General features: G+C 47.2%; 1 protein-coding gene across 1 annotated transcript in view; it reads left to right on the top strand.

The window, feature by feature from the left end:
* The window catches only part of KIF4A (kinesin family member 4A), a 114524-nt gene that overhangs the window by 69553 nt on the left and 18013 nt on the right, over positions 1 to 26958 (top strand). Inside the window, exons 13-15 of the mRNA XM_030209792.1 lie at positions 7635 to 7764; positions 9899 to 10069; positions 14332 to 14448. Coding sequence (XP_030065652.1) covers positions 7635 to 7764; positions 9899 to 10069; positions 14332 to 14448 — 418 coding nt within the window. The remainder of the gene's footprint in view (positions 1 to 7634; positions 7765 to 9898; positions 10070 to 14331; positions 14449 to 26958) is intronic.

The raw sequence follows: 26958 nt of genomic DNA, 5'->3' as shown, positions 1-26958 counted from the left end.
TGACATGTTGGGTGTGATACGGACCAGTCTACACTTGTGAAAATAACTAATGTCTGAGAGATTATCAAACGAGTGACCATTATTCTGGAGCCATGCCATAGTTTCCAGTTTATTCTCAGTTTCTCTCAAATTTCTTTTCAAATCAGTTATTTCTTCCGAAATTACTTTGACTTCAGGACAAATATTCTTTGTAAAATCCGCAATTAAGGTCCATAAACTATCTAAAGTCACTTCACTCGGTTTTACAAAAGAAAAGGAAGTTTGTTTGGTCGGTACCTGAAGTTGGATTGTATGTTTATCCTTCTCTTGATCCATCAGCAAAACTTCCCCCGACATTGTTCCTTCAGATGATCCCGGAGAGATTAATATTCTCTCCGCTTCGCTTTCCACATCCTTCTGGACCTCCCAACCTTGAGCTTCTGGGTTCTCCGAGCTCGAAGACGCCGCAATGGGAGAGCTAGCGCCAAGTGGCTGCGGGGGCGGGGCTCGAGTGTCGGGGCTGAGAGAGACTTCCAGCCCATAGCTCCTCTCCGACTCTCCCCTTGTATCGGGTGAAGCAAGCAGGCTGCCTTCCGACATCGATATTTCCGTGGCCCGCTGCAAAAAAGGTAATATGGATTCTGGGCAACGCTGGGGGTAGCAGCAGCAGCCCGACCTCTACGTTTAGGCATTATTTTTCCTGCGGAATTAGAGCGGGCTCACACACGTCCATTCCTAGCGGTGGCCATCTTGGAATCTCTGCAAGCTCATATTTTAGTTATATCAGTACTCTGTAAACTTGGAAGATGTAGTGGAGTTATTTGACAGACTAAAAAGTAGGAAATCACCTGGATGTGATAGCATACAACAGATTTGTTTGTTCCTCCAACTTACTGTACCAGAAATGGTATTTAATGATGAAATCTCCCCCACCTCTTCCTCTGTGAAGACAGAATTAATTTAGTCTCTCCACTATGGCCTTGCCTTTCCTGACTGCCCCTCTTATCCTTCTATCATCTAGCAGTCTAGCCAAATTTTACCAGCTTCTGCTTTAAATTTTTTTACTACCAAGGCAAGCTTCTTTTCAAAGTCTCTTTGCCTTATCAGTGCTTTGTATCTGTCGTCCCATTCCTAATGCTGTTTCCAATTATCTTCAGTCAGATCCTCCCATTTTCTGAAGGATATTCTTTTAGCTCTAATAGCGTCCTTCACATTGCTTTTTAACCATTCCAGCTGTTTGGCCTTCCAGTTTTTTAATATTTGGAATATATCTTGTCTGGGCTTTCAGAATGGTATTTTTGAACATCCACACCTGATATAAATTTTTGACCTATGCAGCTGTTCCTCTACGATTTTGATCATTTTCCTCATTTTCAGTCTTTATTGAAAGTTAAATTCTAATGTATGTTAGGTTTCCTGTGTGTACTTCAGTTATTAAATCAAATTTGATCATGTTATAATCACTGTTAAGTGGCCCCAGCACTATTACGTCTTGCACCAGATCATGTTGCCCACTAGAGATTAGAATCTGGAATTGCTCCCCCTCTTGTTGGTTCCTGAACCAGCTATTCCATAGATAGATAATCTAGGATTGTTTTGTTTACCTTTTCCCAAGCTTAATTGTAATTTTGCAGCAAGTAAAATACTCACCAGTGAAGTTTTTGTTTCTCTGGAAGTCCTCTCTTTTAGCACCTCTTGTAGACTCATGTACAAAGTTGAATTGTCCAGTTGTATTCTGCTTTCCATGGAGAAAGCAAAGTTACTTGCCTCTAAGCTGTTCTCATCCACGTTCACATTCTTTAGGATCCGGTATAGGGGGACGGTCACAATTTCTCTCTAGGAGGAAATTTGTAGTCCAGGACCTCAAACATCTCAGCCCTGGGCTCATCCTCCATCTCCAAATGAATGGGAATAGCAGCCACCATTTCCCATACAAGAGCACAGTGTCTCCACCTCGTATGCATGAGTGCATTCTGGCCAGCCGCAAGAGAATGGGACCAGCAATGTCTCTTCATTCTCCGATGAATGCATCCAGGCCATACTCCATGAGCACTTAGAGATGTTAACAGTGTGCAACGGCATTTGGGGTGCTTAAACCAGCCGTGCCTCTTGCTGCTGCCCCGCAAGACCCTCAGCCTGTAGTGGGGTCTCTGATGCCAGTGGCATGTGCAGCACCATTGTTGAGCGCTTCCAGTGTTGGACCCCCTTCACCAGAGTCAAGGGCAGAGCTGACGCCTCGATGCCCATCTCAGAGACATGGTTCCTTTGTTTTGAGGCAGGCTTGGTCTCTGCCCTCCCAAGAGGAGTTTGTTGCCGACACCTATGAGGAGCGTTTGTGGGAGTTTTAGGATCCATGGTACTTCTTGGAGGAGAAATCCTATGCTGTCCTATCTTGAGTTCCTTTCCTTCCCAGGTTTTGTATGGGAAATGGCGGCTGCAATTTCCATTCATTTGCAGATGGGAGGACGAGCTCAGGGTTGAGATGTTTGAGGTACTGGACTACAAATTTCCTCCTAGAGAGAGGCTATGACCGTCCCCCTTCACTGGATCCTAAAAGATGTGCAGGTGAAGAACTAGGAGTCCCCTCTATCAGTTCTTTTTCCAGCCCAAGAAGATAGAGGCCATGTATTAGAGCTCTCCAGAGTTTGACAAGCGCTGTGTATGTCTAGTAGCGCTATAGAAATAAGTAGTAGTAGTCATAATTCCCTGGTGGAATCCACACAAGACTAAAACTTCGATGCCCCCTGGCAGAGAAGCTAGAACCCTAGATTTTTGGGGGTGGAAGATGTATTGGGCCTCTATGCTCATCTCCCATATTCAGTCCCATACATGAGCCTATACTGTGGAATTTGGTGCACAGTATGTCTGGTTTGGCGGGTTCTCTCCCACTGGAGCAGGCTGGTCAAGCGACAGAAGGTGTATAGAAAGTTCTTGGCCACGGACACTTATGACATCTCTGATGTGGCGTCCAGGATCTCTGCCCATAGTATAGCAATTTGCAGACTCTCAAGGTTGTCTGTAAACCCTGCAGTCCAGCAGAGGTTGGCAGATGTCATTTGCTGGGGAGAGAGCCTTTTTGGAAACAAGCTGGAGAAGGTTGCTGACCTCGTGAAGAAACACATTTACACCATTGACACTGTCTCTCAGATGTCTTCTACACCTTTCTCCTCATCTAGTAGGTTTTTTGTCAGATATAGGCATGCTCCTTCTCGCCAGCCTCAGCAGGTTCAGTCCCTGCAGACTCGTTCATCAACAAGATGCACCCACGGCCTAGCCAACTCTCCAGTCAAAGCCAGGGATGAGCTTATGACTGGCTCCTGCAGAGCATACCTACAGTAGAACTGACCGTTCTGGGAGGCCTACTAATTGGGGAGAGGCTAAATTTATTTTTCCAGGAAAGAGGCCCCTTGTAACCTTCGACCAGTGGGGTTTTCAAATAGTCCATCTCGGTTACACCCTGAATTGGCGTCAGACCACAAAATTGCCCATCAAGAGCGTCTCGCTTCAGCTCTCAGCACGGTACTTGCAGATGAACTCTCTATCCTTCTAAAGGCCTATGTGGTTGAACCCATTCCACCAGGGGAAGAAAGGAAGGGATTCTATTCCAGGTACTTACTTGTGCCAAACAAAACAGTGGGGATGCGTCCCATCCTAGACCTAAGGGCCCTGAATGAATTCCTGATCAAAGAAGCCTTCAGGATGGTTTGTCTGGGCACCCTTCTCCCCATGAGTTAGGAAAAAGATTGGCTGTACTCTCTGGACTTAAAGGATGCTTAAACACACACCCCAATACTTCCAGGTCACAGGAAGTATCTTCAGTTTCGGCTGGGGACACATCACTTCCAATACTGCATGTTGCCTTTTGGCTTTGTGTCGGCTCCCAGGGTTTTCACCAAATGTCTTGCAGTAGTCGCAGCGTTGCTAAGCATACCAAGTCCACTTGTTCCCCTACCTGGACAATTGGCTGAAGAGTGTCGGACAGTGCTCAGGAGTCCATGCAAAGAACTATTCGTGTGTTGCTACTAGGTTTTGTTTTAAACTACTTTAAGTCCCATCTCCATCCAATTCAACAACTGGAGTTCTCATAGGAGCCGTGCTTTAGACACACAGTAGGAGTAGACTTTTCTCCTTGTGCTAAGGGTGGAGACACTTGTTGCTATTGCCACTCAGGTCCAAGCCAGCCAGCAGGTCACAGCTTGGAAGATGTTGAGGTTATTAGGCCACATGGTCTCCACTGTCCATGTCATGCCCAGTGGACCCTAGCTTCCCTAGCAGATGTTATCCAAGTAACACCAAAGTTGGTTCAGTCTCTGCTTTGATGGACAGTTTGGTCCAATTTGACTATGGGACTTCGATTACAAATTCCTCAGCCCCAGAGGGTGCTGATGACAGATGCATCCTGCCTGGGGTAGGAAGATCATGTTGGATGGGTTTCACACTCAGAGTGCTTGGTTGGTTAAGGAATCAGCTCTTCAGATCAACCTCCTGGAGCTATGGGCAATCTGGAATGCTCTAAAGGCTTTGAGATGAGCTTTCCAACCAAATTGTACTCATTTAAATTGACAATCAGGATACAATGTACAAAACCCAACAAGTAGGGGGGTACCGAATCATGCCCACTGTGTCAGGAGGATGGCTGGATGTGGCACTGGGCAGTCCAGCATTGGATGCTTCTCAAGGCCACTTACCTGGTAGGCAAATCCAACAGCCTGGCTGACAGACTGAGCAGTGTCATGCAGCCACTCTAGTGGTCACTCGACATTGGCATTGCCTGTAAGATCTTCCGTGTGTGGGGCAACCCCTCAGTGGATCTCTTCGCCACTCATTCCAATAACAAAGTCCCTCGGTTCTGCTCCAGGCCCATGACAGACTAGCGTCGGATGCCTTCCTTCTCAGTTGGAGGCAGGTCTTCTGAATGTGTATCCTCCTATACCTCTATTGGGAAAAACTTTGTTGAAACTCAAGCAAGACCTTGGAACCATGATTCTGATTGCGCAGTATTGGCCACGGCAGATATAGTTCCCTCTTCTGGAATTATCCTCCGAGGAACCGTGGAGATTGGAGTGTTTTCCGACCCTCATCATAAAGAACAAGGGGTCACTTCTACATCCCAATCTCCATTCTTTGGCTGTCACAGCTTGGATGTTGAAAGCCTAGAATTCACTTGTCTTGAGTCTCACTGGCTTCCAGGAAAGATTTCACTGTTACTCTTTTAAATGGAGGAGGTTTGCTGTCTGGTGTGAGAGCAAGGCTCTAGATGCACTTACTTCCCTATACAGACCCTGCTTGAATACCTTCTACACCTATCAGTCTGGTCTCAAGACCAACTCTGTAAGGGTTCATCTTAGTGCAATTAATTCTTATCAAAGTATAGAAGGTAAGCCCATTTCTGGACAGCCTTTAGTTGTTTGCTTCATGAGTGGTTTTACTCTTGACAAAAGCCTCCCTCAATGATCTCAATGTCATTCTCACCCAGCTGATGAAAGCTCCTTTTGAGCCACTGAATTCCTACCATCTGAAATACTTGACCTACAAGTGTTTACACCGGAGTCTGTAACAACCTCTCCGGTACTATGTAAGCCACATTGAGCCTACAAACAGGTGGGTAAATGTGGGATATAAATGTAACAAATTTATTTATTATTACATTTGTATCCCACACTTTCCCACTGGTTGCAGGCTCAGAGTGGCTTACATAATACTGTAGTAAAGCTACAATGCGAGAAATATAATTTTGCAAATTGAAGAGTAAGATTGGAATAACAATTAAACAGCAATATGTATTTAAATAGGTCATTTTCTTGGTGGCTGTTCAGCTCGTAGGGTCAGTGAGCTTTCAGGCCTTAGTAGTGGATCCACTTTATACTAAGTTTCATCATCACAGAGTAGTCCTCTGCACACACCCTAAGTTCCTGCCGAAGGTGGTGTCTGAGTTCCATCTGAACAAGTAGATTGTTTTGCCAACATTCTTTTTCCAGCTTCATGCCCATCCTGGCGAAAGCAGCTTGCACACCTTGGATTGCAAGAAAGCATTGGCCTACTACATGGAGTGGTCCAGGCCCCACTTCACCCAGCTTTTTGTTTTGATCCCAATAGGATGTGGGTCGCCATTGGGAAATAGACCATTTCAATTTGGCTGGCAGATTGCATTTCCTTCACTTATGCCCAGGCTGGACTGGCCTTGGAGGGTCATGTCACAGCTCATAATGTCAGAGCCATGACTGCATCGGTAGCCCACTTGAGGTCAGCCTCCATTGAAGAAATTTGCAAGGCTGCGATGTGGCCTTCAGTCCACCCACTCACATCACATTACTGCCTTAAGCAGAATATCCGACACGATAGTCGGTTCAGGCAGTCAGTGTTACAGAATCTGTTTGGGGTCTAGAATCCAACTCCACCCTCCTAGACCCATTTTACTGTTCCAGGCTGCATCCTCATTCAGATTGTATATAGTTTCAGGTTAATTTGTTATGTCCTCGAGGCTCAGTTGACCAGTGTTGTTTTGGGTGAGCCTGGATGCTAGGGTTTCCCCACTTGTGAGAAGATAGAAGCCTGCTTGTCCTTGGAGAAAGCGAAGATACTTACCTGTAGCAGGTATTCTCTGAGGACAGCAGGCTTCATATTCTCACAATCCCTCCCACCTCCCCTTGCATGTTTTCTCCTTGGTTATTTTTACTTTAGTATTAAACTGAGGAAGACTGCATTCATGTGACGGGTGGGAAGGCACTCGTGCATGCGGGGTGGAGTGTGGCTCGCACTCCACAAAGCTCTCTTTTACTATAGCAAAAGCCAGACCAGTCAACACGGATCGGCGTCACCCACTTGTGAGAATACGAAGCCTGCTGTGCTCGGAGAATACCTGCTACTGATAAGTATCTTCGCTTTTTGCCCTCACCGTTGGAAGGTCCAATTTACCTGTGGTGGTTTTTGGTGAGCCTGGTAGCTAGGGATTCCCACATTTGAGAATATGGCCGCCTTGTCCTCGGAGAAAGTGAAAATACTTACCGGACAGCAGACCATTCATTCCCACATACTCCATGCTATGTTGTTGTACTGCTGTGCTTGCAGTGGGCGGGAAAGCACTGGTGCATGTGCTCGTAAAGCTGTATTAGCTTTATTTAAGCTCTGCACCAGGTGACCTGGATGACGCCCACATATAAGAATGAATGTCCTGTCCTTGGAGAACACCTGTTGCAGGTATATGTCTTTGCTTTTTCTATGAACAGGATTTAATCAGGCACATAATCCTTCACACCTCTTCAAATTGTACTACTTTAGCTATGAAACTGGGGATAAAAGGAAAACTAAACCCTTGCACACTGGAAGCCATGTGTGCTCAATTTTTACACTGAACTTTGGGAGGGCTCTTCATCTCATACTATGTGATGTCACCCACTTCTGTGCCTAATTAATTCTGCTGTCTACAGAAACCAATTTGCTTTATCTTGTACTCAGAACATTACTGGGCACTCAAAAGTGAGTAGCCACTATCTGAGCTTACTAAAACTCAGCTTTCATATCCCGAGCTCCAACTTTTCTTTTGATACTAAACATGTTCCAAATTTATCTTCTGGTGGATATAGGATGGGTGTTAAAAGTTGTCCCTGTACCCAGGCATTTGACAGCTTATGTCCATTGTTTCCCTCCCTCTGAAGGAGTGCCCAGATTGCTGACTTACAACAGAAGCTGCTAGACGCAGACAGTGAGGATCGAGTGAAACAACGCTGGGACATGATTGTCACCATTGTTGAAGCAAAATGCGCCGTTAAGTACCTCATCGGACAGGTAAGAGGAGTTGGATTGCGTACCGGATTGCTTCTACTTCTTCTTGTAATAGCCCCTCATCTGAAACTTCTTTTCTTTACTTCTCTGTTGTAAAACTCGAAATCTGATTGTTTACATTATCCATAGTGTGGGAAATAAGCTTGCTGCTGTTCTTTGCTTATTTTGATTTATGTAACTAACAAATTCTTGAGTAAAGAACACACTAGTTATTCTAAATAGTCGGTAGTCTTCATCATAAAACATATGTGGGCAGACTTAAAAGACCTCAAGATGTATACATTGGAAGGAAAGCAGAGTATGAAACATTTAAATATATTCATAATATTAAGCCCCTTTGAATGGAAAGGAACTTCTGGAACAAGGGGGCATAGGAGGAAGGTGAAAGGGGTTATACTGGAGAGTAATCTAAGGAAATGTTATTACGGAAAGGGTGGTGGATGCATGGAACAGCCTCCCAGCGGAGGTGGTGATGAGGATCTCTGAAAGGAGTGGAAGGGAGCTTTAGTAGTTGGTATGGTTAGGCAAACTAGGACAGTCTTTATCTGCCGTCATTTCTCTTTCTAAGAAGCCTGCATCTGTCTGCTCTTCAAGGCAGAACCAAAGATTCAGGGTTTTACATCATACATCCTTAGATTACACTACCAAGCCAAACTTTTTCCCTGCTGGCTGATTGCTGGACAGTCTGATTCTAGGGGTTAAGATATAAAAACAGCCTCAAAAGTAAGGAGGGGGGGATTTTAGTCTAAATTTGAATAAGGCCCAAGAGCATGTGGCAGTTTACATTTGGAGCTCATTCCATATGGATCTTTGTAAGTCTAAGCTTTGAAAATGAGCCCCATAGTCTATTCTGCATAGAAAGGATGGGGCCTGCATTCTTCGTATTTTAGACAAGGGGACACCACACCAGGTGAGCAGAGTGGAGGCATGGGGGGGGGGGGGGGGGGCGGCAGGGTAGTGGAGCTAGTTAATATGTAGTTGCATATGGGTGGTAGATCTCAAAGTAAATTACGATGTTACCTTGAGATCTACCTGTATCCTGTATGCAATTATGTGCTATCTCTACCACCCTACCCCCACCCCCTTCCACTCTGCTCACCTGGCGTGGTATCCCCTGTGTGTAAAAATATCTGAAATTCATTAGGGTTCAGTTCACTAAATTCTGAGCTGTAGCATTTATTCTCTACATTGTGGCTGCAGTGGTTTTGTGGTGATCAAGGTTCTGTTGCTCAGCCACCAGTAGCTGAGGAAGCCGTGAAGGTAGCAATCACTAAGATGAAATGTAGCTATATAACAGCAGCACTACTGACTGGAGTTTTGCAATCTGTTGCTTCTGACTGAGGATTCACTGATAGCTGCATTAGATTGGGGGGGGGGGGGGGGGGGGGGGGGGCAGCTTCCACAGGACTCATGTGCTCTTGCTCCAATAGACAATTCAGATAAAAATTGAGAATAGCCATACTGGGCCAGACCAATGGTCCATCTAGCCCAGAATCCTTCCAACAGTGGCCAATCCTGGACAAAAAGCCTTAAACTTTAGTTTTCGCTTGTTTTTGCATGTGACCTAAATCCTTCCACAGGATGAATCACTTTAATGGTCTAATCTTTTCATGCAGGGATACCAAAATCATATAGCACAATCTCAGCACACAAGCATTATGTGTGATCACACCTATAAATGCTTTCATAACTTTTTCAATGGTAACTTGTTTCACATGAGCACAGTCCACCCAGCCCATTGGGAACTTCTGGAAACACTGATATTGGACCACACCCTGAGGCAGCGTTGAGCAAAACATGGTGCATGTTCGTGTTTTGTCATCTGGTTCCTGTACTCTGTTACATACTTTTAGTATTTTTAATGATATAAAGATGCACAATATTGCTCATGTGCTTAAGATAAGGGACCATCGAGGAGGCAAGCGAGCCATGGGTGGAGTGAGCTCATGTGAAATAGTCACCATCGAGACCCGTTTAATGTTATGAAAGCATTTATAAGTGTGATTGCACATTGAATGCTTGTGTGCTGGGACTGTTGTATATCCTTCCACAGCATGTTGTCCTGAGCATGATAAGGCTGTGATGCCCAAATCCCATATTATCCCATATTTTTTGCTCTTGCTGTCTGTCTTTGCAGCTGGTTTCTTCCAAAGTGCAGAGCAGTAAGTTGGAGAGTGCCCTGAAGCAGAGTAATGGTCTGTGTGCAGACTTGCAGAAAACCATCTTTGAGGATCGAAGTCAGATGGCTGAGATGGCAACGGATCACCAGTGTCAACTCATGCAGCTAGAACAGCAGCATGAGGAAAAGGTATGAAACTGAAATTTTACTTTTGCTCTGGAAAAGGAGTTGCCAGAATCTGGGCACATCTCAAGTACTGCATTCTAGGCTTAAACATTCTTTTAAAGGGGTTGTCACAACGCCTAGCACCTGCCTGGGGTTAACCCTGCGGCTACCTGGAGGGTCTGTCCCCAGCACTGCTCAGGCCTGCCTGCACCTGGGCATGTGATCTATACTAGCACTCTCCTCCCACCGACTGGGTCCCACTTGCCTCTGGACTAGTCTCTCGCTCTCAGGTTATTCCTTGGTAATTTCTAGGATGCTGGAGCCATGCTTCAGGGGACCCACAGTTACTAGAAAGCACCCACGGACCGCAAAACACAAACCAGGATTCTTAGTTGGTCCTGGGCAGCAGAGACAATAAACTAATAATGTTTGTTTATTGCATTTGTACCCCACATTATCCCACCTTTTTGCAGGCTCAATGTGGCTTACAGGGTGTTAATATGATATAGTCATTACATAATCTTAGATACAGTCGATAATAAGTTGAGGGTAAATGAGGATTTAGATGGAAAGGTGTTATTGTCACAGAACTTGAACAGTGAACAGAAACATTTGAAATCAACAAACAAAACCAGGTAACTGAATATGGATCAATTATTATAAAACTATCTAAACATCTATTTACTACCTGGGGAGTTCAGGAAATATAGCTTTTCACAGGTTATAAAATATAACTGCTTACAGGACCTCAGTAAAGAGATCTTTCTCACTCTGCTCTCTGGCTGAGACTAGGTAAGGTCTAGAACCTTCAGGCTAGATTTGAAATACAGGGCCAATCGGAGCCCTGGGCATCAATTTTGGAAGTAGCTGCCCTTCCTGCGAACTGCCTTTCCATAAGCTTAAACTGGGAAAGTCTTTTCTGCAACAGCTTTAAAACTCAAAATGAGTGCCATCTGCTGGCAATTAAGAGAAATACACTTCATGAAATAATTAAGTTTTCAGGCTCAGAAACCCACCTTGTTACAGGGGTCAGCCTGACTGCTTGGTGGTAAGTGACGTATTCTGCCACATGGATGACCTGGGTTCAATTTAGATTGGGTCTTCTAGTCTTAGTGGTTGGGGATGCTGCCGAAGCAGCTTTCTCAACCCCTTATGACTTGTGGGTGGGGTGTGTTCACTATTGATCAGTGGTGAGACTACTACTACTACTACTACTTAACATTTCTAAAGCACTACTAGGGTTACGCAACGCTGTACAATTTAACATGGAAGGACAGTCCCTGCTTGAAGAGCTTATAATCTAAAAACCAGCTTACTGTCTGGATTAGGTAGGTTCAGGAGGGAGTCATGACTTGTGGCCCCTGGTTTAGGGCTCTCAGCCTGATTGAGCTGAATTGAGGGCTGAAAAAGTAGAAAGAAATCTTAGGTAGTTGAGTGAAGGCTGATGGCACCATAATGTAATAGAGCTGGCCCCGGTGTCAGCTAGAAAGCCCAAGGATACACTACTAGATACAGACAAGGCTATTTTTCCTTTCATTCCTTTTCTTTCATTACAAAATTACTTCTGTATCATCTGTGCCAGTCCAGTCAAGTAGGTTGTCTTTTTGCCAGCAGATGGACCCAGACAAACAGCTCATAGATTGCTTCACTTCTCCTATAGGGGGCTGGTGCTGCCTTTAGCTGCTCGGTATTTCTCTGGCTTCACCAGCTGGTGCAGATGCTACTAGCTTTCCTCCCAGGAAAACTGTAGACAGTTCATGGGGTGCTGCAGGCAATAGTCCTTGGGGTCTGGTTTCCTCCCCCCCCCCCCCCCCCAAATTGAAAGACTAGAGGGCTAGGCTTTGCAGAGGCCAATCCACAGAGCCCAAGGGGTCCAAACCCAGTTGAGCCAGGTCCCTTCTCCATCCGGTCTTTGTAGGGTTTATGGTTGCAGTGCTTGTCGACTTCTCCTACTTTTGGGAGGATCGGGGTAAGTTCCTTCAGCATAGCCTCTTTTCAGACTGCCTCCTGGTCTCCTATGTTACGGTGTTGGATTAAGGCTTGATCAGGACATCTAAAGTGATCACACTGCTCTTTCTCTTTCCCTCCATTTGTTTCCAGCATGTCCTTGGTGGGGGGCGGGGGGAGAATGGAGATAACATGCTGCAGGTACATAATGACAGTTCAACATGGCAGCTGGTTCATTTGGGAGCAGGCACCAGCTAGGCAAGTAAATCCAGTCTCCCTTCATTTCAAGTATGTTTAGGAATAAAAGGAGGTGACATGCTTGCAAGTAAGTATGTCAGAGGAGCAAAGTTAACAGAGGAAAGATATCTAAAAAGCAAAAGTTAAAACATTTTACTCTGTTATAGATTCCTTCTTGTCTACGATCTGTTTCTTGGTCATGAGTTCAGGGTGTCAGCCAGTACACTTAGCCTGGCATGGGAAAAGGCAGGTGGGCAGGTGATATCTGTGGAGGCTAATACCTAGCTCTAAGCAAAGACAGAGATTTCCCAGATTGAGCTGTGGAGTAAGGATTCATCAGCACTCCTTGGGATGGGATCAACAGCATTTTTATTGCCACTTTGCACCAAAATATATAAGCAAACCAGGCCAGGCTTTTGATTTACTGCATGTTGAGAGGATTCAGCATCCGGCACAAAAAAAAACATTTTTTACTCTTTCTAAAGAGATCTACACATGCATTGATTATTTATGGTGGGATGATTTAGGGAGGAGAAGTGCCCTAATGGTTAGTGCAGCAGGCTTTGATCCTGGCAGCAGGCTTTGATCCTGGCAACCTGGGTTTGATTGGCAGCTCCTTGTTTCCTTGGGCAAGTCACTTAACCCTGCGTTGCCCCAGGTACCAAAACTTAGATTGTCAGCCCTCTAGGGACAGACAGTATCTGCATATAATGTGTACAGCACTGAGTATGTCTAGTAGCGCTGTAGAAATGGGGAAAATCCACTGTGTTTGTACAGCGCTGCGTACACTTTGTAGCGCTCTGGAAATGTTAAATAGTAGTAGTATTTCTGGGATAAGCAGTATAAAATGTTTTGTACATTTTTGGGATCTTGCCGGGTATTTGTGACCTGGATTGGCCACTGTTAGAAACAGGATGCTGGGCTCGATGGACCATTGGTCTTTCCCAGTATGGTAATACTTATGTACTTAGTAGTAATGGTGCCAAAGGAGTTTATGGGGCAGGTGATGGATTCCCACACAGAGAGTATTCAGATCTCTGACCATGCGCCGGTTTGGATCCAACTACAATGTCTGGATGGGGGGAGATGCATTAAACGTTTTGGAGTTAAATGTATTGGAAGATACGATTAGGGAGGTAGGGGTATGTGGAGAGAGATAATGGTGACATTCAAGGTTCCACGTTAGGAGTCACAGACCAAGAAAGGGATCTAGGTGTCGTCGTCGTTGATGATGCGTTGAAACCTTCTGCTCAGTATGCTGCTGCGGCTAAGAAAGCAAGTAGAATGTTAGATATTATTAGGAAAGGAATGGAAAACAAAAATGAGACTGTTATAATGCCTTTGTATCGCTCTATGTTGCAACTGCACCTCGAATGTTGTGTTCAATTCTGGTCGCCGTATCTCAAAAAATATATAGTGGAATTAGAAAAGGTGCAGAGAAGGGCAATGAAAATGATAAAGGGATGGAACGACTTCCCTGTGAGGAAAGGCTAAAGCGGCTAGGGCTCTTCAGCTTGGAGAAAAGGTGGCTGTGGGGAGATAGGATAGAGGTCTATAAAATAATGAGTGGAGTTGAATGGGTAGACGTGAAGTGTCCGTTTATGCTTTCCTAAAATACTAGGACTAGGGGGTATGTGATGAAGCTACAAAGTAGTAAATTTAAAATGAATCTGAGAAACATTTTCTTCACTCAACATGTAATTAAACTCTGGAATTCGTTGCCAGAGACTGTGGTAACGATGGTTAGCTTAGCAGAGTTTTAAAAAGGTTTGGACAGCTTCCTAAAGGAAACGTCCATAGACCATTATTAAATTGGACTTGGGACCTTTTAGAAAAATATTGGTTTCTGCTTTTGGGAGAGTGGCTTTCCCACCCTGATAAATGTGCTGCAGGAGGGTCTTGCTGAAAAATCAGTGTAAAACAACAGTGTCTTCAGACTCAAAATGCTTCATATATTGGGAGTAGCAGCTATCCAGCCAGATAATTCCGGGGAGGGGGGCATGTATCTAGAGCTGCTGTCACTGGAGCATGGTCACCCTGGTGTCTGAGTCTTTTTACCCGACCACCTGATTCATTGTTCCTCCCACTCTCTTTTTTTTAAGATTCTGTTCCTGCTGAATCAGTTAAAACAGAAGCAAGATGTGAATATGGAAGAGCAGTCCCACAAAGACATGCACACTGAACAGGAGAAACAACTACTAGAACGCTTAAAGTTCCAGGTACTTCATTCACATATACTTCAATATTTGTACATTCTCCGAGGACAAGCAGGCTGCTTGTTCTCACTGATGGGTGACGTCCACGGCAGCCCCTCCAATCGGAAACTTCACTAGCAAAGTCCTTTGCTAGCCCTCGCGCGCCCGCGCGCACCGCGCATGCGCGGCCGTCTTCCCGCCCGAAACCGGCTCGAGCCGGCCAGTCTTCTTTTGTCCGCACTCGGTACGGTCGTGTTTTCGCCGTGTCGAGCCCCGGAAAGTCGACCTCGCGCGTCCAATTTGTTTGAACGTGTTTTTTTCCTTCGGGAAAGCTTTGTCCTAGTCGGGAAGTGCTCCGCAAACCCCCCGCCGGGTTTCGTGTAAATCCTCCCCGTACTTCCAGCTTTTTTGCCCCGGTAAGTTTTCTTTCGTCGTCGGGGTAGGCCTTTTTTCGGCCTCGGTCGAGATTTTTTCTCCCTCTAAATTTGGTGCTTCGAATTTCGCCATTTCGGCTTTTGATTTCGCCGGCGTGATTTTTCCGCCCATGACATCGAAGCCTTCCAGCGGCTTCAAGAAGTGCACCCAGTGCGCCCGGGTTATCTCGCTCACTGATCGACACTCGTCGTGTCTTCAGTGTCTGGGGGCCGAGCACCGCCCTCAGAACTGCAGTCTGTGTTCCCTGCTTCAAAGGCGGACTCAGGTAGCGAGACTAGCCCAGTGGAACGTGTTGTTCTCGGGCTCTTCGTCGGCATCGGCACCGGGATCTTCGAGTGCATCGACGTCGTCAGCGTCCAGACCATCTTTCTCGGCCGCCCCTGCATCGAGTGCATCGAGGCATCGGGCCTCTGCATCGGCGCCGAGACATCGGATAGCTGCATCGACGTCGGTGGTACCAGGACCTCGTCTGCTGATGTCGTCGGACGGTGGTGCATCGGGTGGAGTGCAGGTGAGGGCTGTCCATTCCCCTGCTGGTGGCGGTGAGCCCTCGGGTGGGTCTCCGCCTACCCTGAGGGCTCCTGCGGTACAGCCCCCCCGAGATCGACCTTCTTCAGTCTCGGCCCCGAGGAAGCGACGGGTGGATTCGACGTCCTCCTCGTCGGTGCCGGGGAGCTCCGGTGACATGCTTCGGAAGAAATCGAAGAAGCATCGACACCGGTCTCCTCCCCGTGTCGGCACCGAGAGCTCTGGGTCGCCGAGGGATTCGGCACCCAGCAGGCATCGGCACCGAGAGGACCGCTCACCCTCTGTTCAGGAGGTGTCGATGCGCTCCGCTCTGGACAGCCCGGAACAGCCTCCACGCCCGGAACAGGTACTGACGTCGACGCCTGCATCGACCTCTCAGCCTTTCTCTACAGCCGCTCTAAACGAGAGCCTCCGGGCCGTTCTCCCAGAGATTCTGGGAGAGCTGTTGCGCCCTACCCCTCCGGTACCGGCGGTGCTTGCGCCACCGGTACCGTCGAGCGTGGCGCCGGCTGGCCCATCGCCCAGGTTGAGGTCCCCGACGTCGGTACCGCGTGCGGTACCGACCGCGGCCACCTCCCAGGAAGGCTCCCCGACTACGTCGGCGGAGGGAGCTTCGCCGATGCGGGCGAGGGAGTCTACCTCTCGACGCCCCCATCGTGGACAGGGTTCCACGGAGTCGAGCAGGGCGAGGTTGCAGACACAGGTCCGTGAACTTGTGTCTGACACCGAGGGTGAGGCCTCGTGGGAGGAAGAGGAAGATCCCAGATATTTCTCTGACGAGGAGTCTGGGGGTCTTCCGTCTGATCCCACTCCCTCTCCTGAGAGACAGCTTTCTCCTCCCGAGAGTCTGTCTTTTGCCTCCTTTGTCCGGGAGATGTCTACGGCCATCCCCTTCCCGGTGGTTGTGGAGGACGAGCCCAGGGCTGAAATGTTTGAGCTCCTGGACTATCCTTCTCCACCTAAGGAAGCGTCCACTGTTCCCTTGCACCATGTCCTGAAGAAGACATTGCTTGCGAACTGGACCAAACCATTAACTAATCCCCACATTCCCAAGAAGATCGAGTCCCAGTACCGGATCCATGGGGACCCAGAGCTGATGCGCACTCAGTTGCCTCATGACTCTGGAGTTGTGGATTTGGCCCTAAAGAAGGCTAAGAGTTCTAGGGAACATGCTTCGGCGCCCCCGGGCAAGGACGCTAGAACCTTAGACTCCTTTGGGAGGAAGGCCTACCATTCCTCTATGCTCGTGTCCAAGATCCAGTCTTACCAGCTCTACACGAGCATACACATGCGGAATAATGTGCGGCAGTTGGCGGGCTTGGTTGATGCTCTTCCCCCTGAGCAAGCCAAGCCTTTTCAGGAGGTGGTCAGGCAGCTGAAGGCGTGCAGAAAATTCCTGGCCAGAGGAGTTTATGACACTTTTGATGTTGCGTCCAGGGCCGCTGCTCAAGGTGTGGTGATGCGCAGGCTCTCATGGCTGCGTGCCGCCGACCTGGAGAATAGAGTCCAGCAGCGGATTACGGACTTGCCTTGCCGGGCGGATAACATTTTTGGCGAAAAAGTCGAGCAGGTGGTAGAGTCTCTCCACCAGCGGGACACCGCATTCGACAAGTTCGCCCGCCGGCAGCCTTCAGCTTCTACCTCTACAGGTAGACGATTTTTCGGGGGAAGGAAGACTGTTCCCTATACTTCTGGCAAGCGTAGGTACAATCCTCCTTCCCGACAGCCTGCGGCCCAGGCTAAGCCCCAGCGCGCTCGCTCTCGTCAGCAGCGTGCGAATCAGCAAGGCCCCGCGGCTCCCCAGCAAAAGCAAGGGGCGAGCTTTTGACTGGCTCCAGCAGAGCATAGCCGACATCCAAGTGTCAGTGCCGGGCGACCTGCCTGTCGGAGGGAGGTTGAAAGCTTTTCACCAAAGGTGGCCTCTTATAACCTCCGATCAGTGGGTTCTCCAAATAGTCCGGCAAGGATACACCCTCAATTTGGCCTCTCAACCTCCAAATTGTCCACCGGGAGCTCAGTCCTACAGCTTCCAGCACAAGCAGGTACTTGCAGAGGAACTCTCCGCCCTTCTCAGCGCCAATGCGGTCGAGCCCGTGCCATCCGGGCAAGAAGGGCTGGGATTCTATTCCAGGTACTTCCTTGTGGAAAAGAAAACAGGGGGGATGCGTCCCATCCTAGACCTAAGGGCCCTGAACAAATATCTCGTAAAAGAAAAGTTCAGGATGCTTTCCCTGGGCACCCTTCTCCCCATGATTCAGCAAAACGATTGGCTATGCTCTCTGGACTTGAAGGATGCCTACACACACATCCCGATACTGCCAGCTCACAGACAGTATCTGCGATTTCAGCTGGGCGCACGCCACTTCCAGTACTGTGTGCTACCCTTTGGGCTCGCCTCTGCGCCCAGGGTGTTCACAAAGTGCCTAGCTGTGGTAGCAGCGGCGCTTCGCAGGCTGGGGGTGCACGTGTTCCCATATCTCGACGATTGGCTGGTGAAGAACACATCCGAGGCAGGAGCCCTGCAGTCCATGCAGATGACTATTCGCCTCCTGGAGCTACTGGGGTTTGTGATAAATTACCCAAAGTCCCATCTTCTCCCAGTGCAGAAACTCGAATTCATCGGAGCCCTGCTGGATTCTCGGACGGCTCGCGCCTATCTCCCAGAGGCGAGGGCCAACAACTTGTTGTCCCTCGTCTCGCGGGTGCGAGCGTCCCAGCAGATCACAGCTCGGCAGATGTTGAGATTGCTGGGCCACATGGCTTCCACAGTTCATGTGACTCCCATGGCCCGCCTTCACATGAGATCTGCTCAATGGACCCTAGCCTCCCAGTGGTATCAGGCCGCCGGGGGTCTAGAAGACGTGATCCACCTGTCCACGAGATTTCTCGAATCCCTGTATTGGTGGACGATTTGCTCCAATTTGACTCTGGGACGTCCCTTCCAAATTCCTCAGCCTCAAAAAGTGCTGACCACGGATGCGTCTCTCCTGGGATGGGGAGCTCATGTCGATGGGCTTCACACCCAAGGAAGGTGGTCCCTCCAAGAAAGCGATCTACAGATCAATCTTCTGGAGTTGCGAGCGATCTGGAACGCTCTGAAGGCTTTCAGAGATCGGCTGTCCCACCAAATTATCCAAATTCAGACAGACAATCAGGTTGCCATGTACTATGTCAACAAGCAGGGGGGCACCGGATCTCGCCCCCTGTGTCAGGAAGCCGTCAGCATGTGGCTTTGGGCTCGCCGTCAAGGCATGGTGCTCCAAGCCACATATCTGGCAGGCGTAAACAACAGTCTGGCCGACAGGTTGAGCAGGATTATGCAACCTCACGAGTGGTCGCTCAATTCCCGTGTGGTGCGACAGATCTTCCAGGCGTGGGGCACCCCCCTGGTGGATCTCTTCGCATCTCAGGTGAACCACAAGGTCCCTCAGTTCTGTTCCAGGCTTCAGGCCCACGGCAGACTGGCGTCGGATGCCTTCCTCCTGGATTGGGGGGAAGGTCTGCTGTATGCTTATCCTCCCATTCCTCTGGTGGGGAAGACTTTGTTGAAACTCAAGCAAGACCGAGGCACCATGATTCTGATTGCTCCCTTTTGGCCGCGTCAGATCTGGTTCCCTCTTCTTCTGGAGTTATCCTCCGAAGAACCGTGGAGATTGGAGTGTTTTCCGACCCTCATCACGCAGGACGAAGGGGCTCTTCTGCATCCCAACCTCCAGTCCCTGGCTCTCACGGCCTGGATGTTGAGGGCGTAGACTTTGCCTCTTTGGGTCTGCCAGAGGGTGTCTCCCGCATCTTGCTTGCTTCCAGGAAAGACTCCACTAAGAGAAGTTACTTCTTTCATTGGAGGAGGTTTGCCGTCTGGTGTGACAGCAAGGCCCTAGATCCTCGCTCTTGTCCTACACAGACCCTGCTTGAATACCTTCTCCACTTGTCTGAGTCTGGTCTGAAGACCAACTCCGTAAGGGTTCACCTTAGTGCAATCAGTGCATACCATTACCAAGTGGAAGGTAAGCCGATCTCAGGACAGCCTTTAGTTGTTCGCTTCATGAGAGGTTTGCTTTTGTCAAAGCCCCCTGTCAAGCCTCCGACAGTGTCATGGGATCTCAATGTCGTTCTCACCCAGCTGATGAAACCTCCTTTCGAGCCACTGAATTCCTGCCATCCGAAGTACTTGACCTGGAAGGTCATTTTCTTGGTGGCAGTTACCTCGGCTCGTAGAGTCAGTGAGCTTCAGGCCCTGGTTGCCCAGGCCCCTTACACCAAATTTCATCACAACAGAGTAGTCCTCCGCACTCACCCTAAGTTTCTGCCAAAGGTTGTGTCGGAGTTCCATCTGAACCAGTCAATTGTCTTGCCAACATTCTTTCCCCGTCCTCATTCCTGCCCTGCTGAACGTCAGCTGCACACATTGGACTGCAAGAGAGCATTGGCCTTCTATCTGGAGCGGACACAGCCCCACAGACAGTCCGCCCAATTGTTTGTTTCTTTTGATCCCAACAAGAGGGGAGTGGCTGTAGGGAAACGCACCATATCCAATTGGCTAGCAGATTGCATTTCCTTCACTTACGCCCAGGCTGGGCTGGCTCTTGAGGGTCATGTCACGGCTCATAATGTTAGAGCCATGGCAGCGTCGGTAGCCCACTTGAAGTCAGCCACCATGGAGGAAATTTGCAAAGCTGCGACGTGGTCATCTGTCCACACATTCACATCTCATTACTGCCTGCAGCAGGATACCCGACGTGACAGTCGGTTCGGGCAGTCAGTTCTTCAGAACCTGTTTGGGCTTTAGGATCCAACTCCACCCCCCGAGGGCCCTGTTTGTTCTGTTCCAGGCTACACTCTCAGTTAGTTGGTAAATTTTTTAGGTCAATCTCAGTTATGTCCTCGCCGTTGCGAGGCCCAATTGACCAATGTTGTTGTTTTGAGTGAGCCTGGGGGCTAGGGATACCCCATCAGTGAGAACAAGCAGCCTGCTTGTCCTCGGAGAAAGCGAATGCTACATACCTGTAGAAGGTATTCTCCGAGGACAGCAGGCTGATTGTTCTCACCAACCCGCCCGCCTCCCCTTTGGAGTTGTGTCTTCCCTTGAACTGTATTGTCTTGCTACATACTGGACTGGCCGGCTCGAGCCGGTTTCGGGCGGGAAGACGGCCGCGCATGCGCGGTGCGCGCGGGCGCGCGAGGGCTAGCAAAGGACTTTGCTAGTGAAGTTTCCGATTGGAGGGGCTGCCGTGGACGTCACCCATCAGTGAGAACAATCAGCCTGCTGTCCTCGGAGAATACCTTCTACAGGTATGTAGCATTCGCTTTAGCAGAACTTGTAGCAGCAAGACCTGTGTCAGTTTACAAAAGTTATGAAACTAGCTTTTAAGGTGCTCCATACTAGGAAGGCTTAGGGAAGAGTGTGATGGTAGGAACCTGCCAAAAACCTTTAAGGTCAGGGTATACAGCAAAATCGTAAATATCTTAAGCCCTACTGGAGCAGAGCTGTGCATGGATTGCTGAAGATCACATGCATTTACAGTGATTGCCTCACCATTGTGGAATACGCTTCCAATCTTGGCATTCTCTAAGAAGAAAGCATTTTTTTAAGCTAGAGTATATTAAGGGCTGTGCAGTAGGATGGGGGCAAATGGTTGCAGTGTTTCTATTTGGGGAGGAGGGGTCTTAGGGGATTTTTGTGTGTGTTTCAATATCGTAAATCATGTTGAATGTTCTTAAAGGAAAGCTCCTAGACCTCCACAACAAATTCATGATGCAACACTTCCCACTACAACTATCAGAGGGTTTCATTAATGGACCTGATGCCACTACCACATTACTTCTGCATGCTGTGGTTACAGTACTCCAACTTTGGCCCCTATCTGCCTTTCCAACTATTGTCCAGTCTCCTTCCTCCCTTTCTAATCCAAGCTACTTGAACATGCAATTAACCGCTGTTTGATTTTTATTTCATCTCAAGGAGTTCTTGGACATGGAAAACATGTAATCCACTTGCATTTTTAGAATGGCCCTTGGTAAGAGACGCATGGCATGGCTACATAAGTACATTAGTATTGCCACACTGGAATAGGCCGAAGGTCCATCAAACCCAGTTTCCTCTTTCCAATAGTGGCCAATCCAGGTCACAAGAATCTGGCAAGATCCCAAAATGGTTTATGGACCCTTCTTTTAGGAACTTGTTCAAATCTTATTTAAACTCTGTTAACCACTTCTACCACATTCTCTGGCAACACATTTCAGAGCTTAATTACACAGAGTGAAGAAATAGTTTTAAAAAATTGGAGAAAATATACTACTTAGTATCTTCATTGCGTGCCCCCTAGTCATAGTAACATAGTAGATGACGGCAGAAAAAGACCTGCATGGTCCATCCAGTCTGCCCAACAAGATAAACTCATATGTGTATACCTTACCTTGATTTGTACCTGCCTTTTTCAGGGCACAGACCGTACAAGTCTGCCCAGCAGTATTTAGTCCTTGTGTACTTTTGAAAAAGTAAACGGGCAGTTTGACTACCTGTTCCAGTCAGGATTTTATAAACCTGTATCCTGTCTCTTCAGCTGTCTTGTCTTAGAACTGAAGAGCCCTAGCCTCTCTAGCCTTTCCTCATAGGGAAGTAGTCTCATCCCCTTCTAATTCCTATATCTATTTTTGAGATGCAATGACCAGAATTGTGATACAAAAGGCATAACCTGTTTTCTTCCCCATTCTTTTCCTAACATTTTGTTTGCTTCCTTAGCCACGGCTACACACAACAGAGGATTTTGACATAGTGACACTTAAGACTCTTTTCCTAGGCAGGGACTTCTACTGTGGATTATTTAATTAGTTTGGGTTCTTCCCTACATGCATCACTTGCACTTGCTCACATTAAATATCATCTGCCATTTGGATACCCAGACTCATATGGTCCTCTTGCAATTTTTCATAATCTCTTTATGGTTTAAACAGCACTGAATAACTGTGTAGTCAGCAAATTTGATCACCGCGCTCATTCCTGTTTCCAGATCATTATAAATGTTAAACAGCACTGGGTCCCAGGACAGAGAGCCCTGGGGAACCCTACTATTTACCCTTCTCCATTCAGAATATTTGCCCTCTAACCCTATTGTGTTTTGTATATTTTATTGGACTCTTAATCCACAGTAGGAAACTGCCTCCCGTACCATGCTTTTTAAAAATTTCCTCAAGGGTCTTTCATGAAGTCAAATGCTTTCTGAAAATCCAGATACAATATCAACCAGCTCACCTTGTAGAAAATGTAGCAGATTGAGTCTAGATCTTTTTGCTTGACTACCTTTTCAATCCTCAAAGTGAGCCTTCTTGAAGAATCTCACTCCTGATTGTTTTCCTGATGGTCATTTGCTCAGCCAAATGAGTAACAGCTACAGGCCATGTCTTGTAGGGACCTGTAACTATTCTTAGAAGATATGGTGTCTACTAGGATGGTTTTGTCTTTCTTGTCAAAGATAGTCTTTCCATTCCATCTGAACCAGGTAGTGTCTTTCCCTGCCTTTGAAGAACCCACGCAGAATTCACAAATTGGATATATTTCTGCTGCATTATTTGGAAGTCACAAATTAATTTAGGAGGTTGGACATGCTGTTTTATCTTGTTCCATGGGACTTACAAAGGTGAAGCAGCTTTCAAATCTTCGATGGCCAGCTGGATCAGGTTGCCTATTGAGGTGGCTTGCATTGTTTTGCACAAGTTGGTTCCGGAGGGATTACGGGCACATTACTTGCGGGAACATATGATGCCTTGGGCGGAGGCCCAAGTGGTGGCATCTGAGGATATCTGTAGGGCAGCAACATGGTCATCACCACACTCCAAAATTGGCATGTTTGCCAAAGATGATGCAGCCTTTGACAGAGGTTTGATTCAAGGGGGTCTTTGGTGAGTAGCGATAGTTCTGCAGAGATTTTCTTAAGGAGTGTTTTATTTAGTGTTCCATTCCGTGTCATAACCTATTCTGCTTGGGCAATAACTTACACAAGGGTTGCACCAGCCCTTTTACAGGTGATGTCAGTGGAACAACAGAGGGAGGTAGAAAATAGTGAACTTTTCCAGTGATACCACTGATATAAAGGCTGGTGCAGCCTGGAATTCTCCAGTATTTCTCTACCTCTAGCAGATGGTGTAGGTCTGGGATGGTGCAGTAGACCCGACTCCCTGGGACACAACCTGCAGCTTGCATCCCTTGTGGTTGAGTCTTCGGGCTGACACTTCTCTTGGAATTGGAGGTAAAGTTCTCTTCAGCTCCAGAGTCTAGCTTACAGGCTTTAGATTGGCAAGGAAGATAATATAGAAAGTGACACGAGCAGAGCCATTGAACTTGGAAGCATCAAGCAAGCCTGGGAGGGAACCCTTTGAGTGGCTGGCTGGATCTGTGCCTGAGGGGGGATTGGAGTGGAGGAGTGGCCTAGTGGTTAGGGTGGTGGACTTTGGTCCTGAGGAACTGAGTTTGATTCCCACTTCAGGCAGCTCCTTGTGACTCTGGGTAAGTCACTTAACCCTCCATTGCCCCATGTAAGCCGCATTGAGCCTGCCATGAGTGTGAAAGTGCGGGGTACAAATGTAATAAAAATAAATAAATCCACGTTGGCTTTGTCCTGTTAATCCATGCCTATGTATATGTTCAGTAATTTTGTTCTTTATAATACCCTCTACTCTTTTGCCAAGCACCAAAATCAGGCTCTGGAACCTGTGTATATTGCTTCCTGGCCACTATATGGGTAAATATAATATATCAGGGCATGGTAAGGAGGTAACATTCCTTGATAAAATCAATGACTGCTTTATGGAGCAGCTGGTTCAGGAACCAAAAAAGGAGGAACAATTCTAGACCTAGTCCTTAGTGGAGCGCATGATCTGGTGCAGGAGGTAATGTAGCTGGGGCCACTTGATAAGTGATAAGCTGAACTTTGACACTCTTCCCTTCTACAGACTACTCAGTCAAGCCAGTGCCACCAGGGAAAGATGGCAAGGGATTCTGTTCCCAAGTATATCCTTGTACCCTCCAAAATGATGGATTTCATTCTATCCTAGACCTAAAGGCCCTGAACAAATATCTGGTTATAGAAAGTTCAGGATGTATTCTGTAGGCACCCTGCTTTCCATGATTGAGGCAAGTGATAGGCTATGCTTCTCTGGACATAATGAATGCTTACACTTATATACAGATATGTTCCACTCAAGGAATTTTCTCAGATTTTAAGTAGGGAAATGCCATTACCAGTATTGAGTCCTGACCTTCAGCCTCTCATCCACTCCCCAGGTCTTTACCAAGAGCTTCGCCATAGTCACAGCATGTCTGTGTAGGCTGGGAGTGCACGTTTCCCTATTCGGACGATTGCATTGATTCCTGGGCTGTCCTTGGATGTGCTCTTGACCAGCCAGAGAACCATTCAAGTATTAAAGCTACTAGGATTTGTTCTAAACTACCCAAAGTCCCAGCTCCTTTCCGTTCAGCTATTGGAGTTTATTGGAGCCTGTAAGCCCTACTTATTTTACAACATTTTTATTAGTGACACTTCAATAAAATACATACTTGACCATATATATACAGCCTCACAGGTACAAATGTTCATAAAGAAAAACTTTTTTTGTTAAGCTAATACAGAGTGCCAACCAATTATCACATTTTATCCCCTTCCCCCTCTTTGATAGGAGGGATGTCCCCATGTCATTTACGCATTGCTTTAGTAATGACTGTACATGGAATTTTCACACAGATTATGGATCTGATCCTCAGGTAAATATTTGAAATTTTCGTGCAGTCAGTACAAGAGGCTCCATACAATCAGCAATTGTGTGACTATTATCCTCGTCTGCTCGCTGTTAGATGGACAGTATGTAAACCATATACCCTGATAACTATGAAACTGTGTCCTATATAGTCTTTAAACCTTTATTTAGTAAATCTATTGCGAATCTATAATTAAACAAACAGGTTTTCTAATAGCCAGTTGTTCATCAGTCTGTGCATTGTGTTGTTTCTACCTGTATGCCATCAGATTACATGCAGTTTGAGTATACATTAACCTTTGGCCTTATTAATTGTGGCAACAAAGATTGTCAGCCATAATGAACATGATATACAACCTGCATCTTAGTGTTTTCCTCTTCCAATTAAACCAACACTCAAAGGAACTTTTATAACAAATTAGCAAGTGAACACTCCTTATAATGCTCCTACCCCCCCCCCCCAATCCATTTATCCCCCCCCCATTACCCCCTCCCTCCTTGAATCTCATCGAATGTGTGTTTCTAAAAAATATGGTCATAAATATGTATCTTTGACTGCTTCTCGGTTATAACGTGTTAAGTACAAGACTCCGTCCTCTTTGGGTTAATATGTCTAACAATGGCCCCCAAAGCTTTAGAAAACGCGCCTTACAGCGGCATGAGCCTTTAGCCTCCCTTGCTTTGTAAGCCCTACTTAAATAGAGTTCAAGACAAGGTCTTGATCGCCATCACCCTGAATGCCTGCCAGAGCAAGAAGGCTATAGTTCAGCAAATATTGGGGTTGTTGGACCACATGGCCTCTACAGTGCATGTCACACACATAGCACATCTCCATTTGAGAGAGGCCCAATGAACCATAGTTTCCCAATGCTGTCAAGCTTCAGAGAACCTAGCAGTTGTCACAAATGAGCAATACAGAGGCATTATAGTAGACCATGGAGCAATACAGAGGCATTATAGTAGACTGAATTGTCCTCTACATTGCTCCATGGTGCCACCTCGCCTTGAGTATTAGGTTCAGTTTTGGTCACCATATCTCAAAGGTATAGTGGAATTAGAAAAGGTTCAGAGTGACCACAATGATAAAGGGGATGGAAGGGATGATCTATTCCTGGCTAAATCCAAAAGACTCTATTCTATCCTCCTCCTTCTTGATCTTTCTGCTGCCTTTGATACTATTGATCACAGCCTACTTGACACGCTGTCCTCACTTGGATTTCGGAATTCTGCTCTCTCCTGGTTCTCTGCTTATCTCTCACAGCGTACTTTTAATGTATACTCTGGTGGTTCCTCCTCTTCCTCTATCCCGCTGTCAGTGGGTGTACCTCAAGGATCTGTTCTAGGACCTCTCCTTTTCTCCATCTGTACTTCCTCCCTTGGTGCTTTGATCATCACACGGCTTTCAATATCACCTTTACGCTGATGACTCCCAGATCTACCTCTCCACACCAGTAATCTCAGCAGAAATCCAGTCCATTGCTACCTGGATGTTTCACCGCCACCTGAAACTCAATATGTCCAAAACTGAACTCCTTATCTTCCCTCCTAAACCAGGGGCGTAGCTACGGGTGGGCCTCAGCTCAGGCCCACCCACGCAACTGACAACTCTCCGGTCCTCTTCCTCTTACCTACCACATTTTTTTAAAAGTGTGGGCCAGGTCCTGATCCGGAAGTGGGTAGGCGTAGGCATTGTAGCACTGCACGTCGGCACCGCTACTCTGTCACTCCCCATCCGGTCTCACTCTGGAATCTGCTGCTTTGTGCTCCTCCTCCACACTACAGTGCGCATGACGGCATCACAGTGCAGCTGCCCCCCAACAC

This window comes from Microcaecilia unicolor, chromosome 7 (genome assembly GCF_901765095.1).
Source record: "Microcaecilia unicolor chromosome 7, aMicUni1.1, whole genome shotgun sequence".
Taxonomy (NCBI): Eukaryota; Metazoa; Chordata; class Amphibia; order Gymnophiona; family Siphonopidae; genus Microcaecilia; species Microcaecilia unicolor.
The sequence above is the reverse complement of the archived record's forward strand: the minus strand, read 5'-3'. Positions and strand labels throughout refer to the sequence as shown.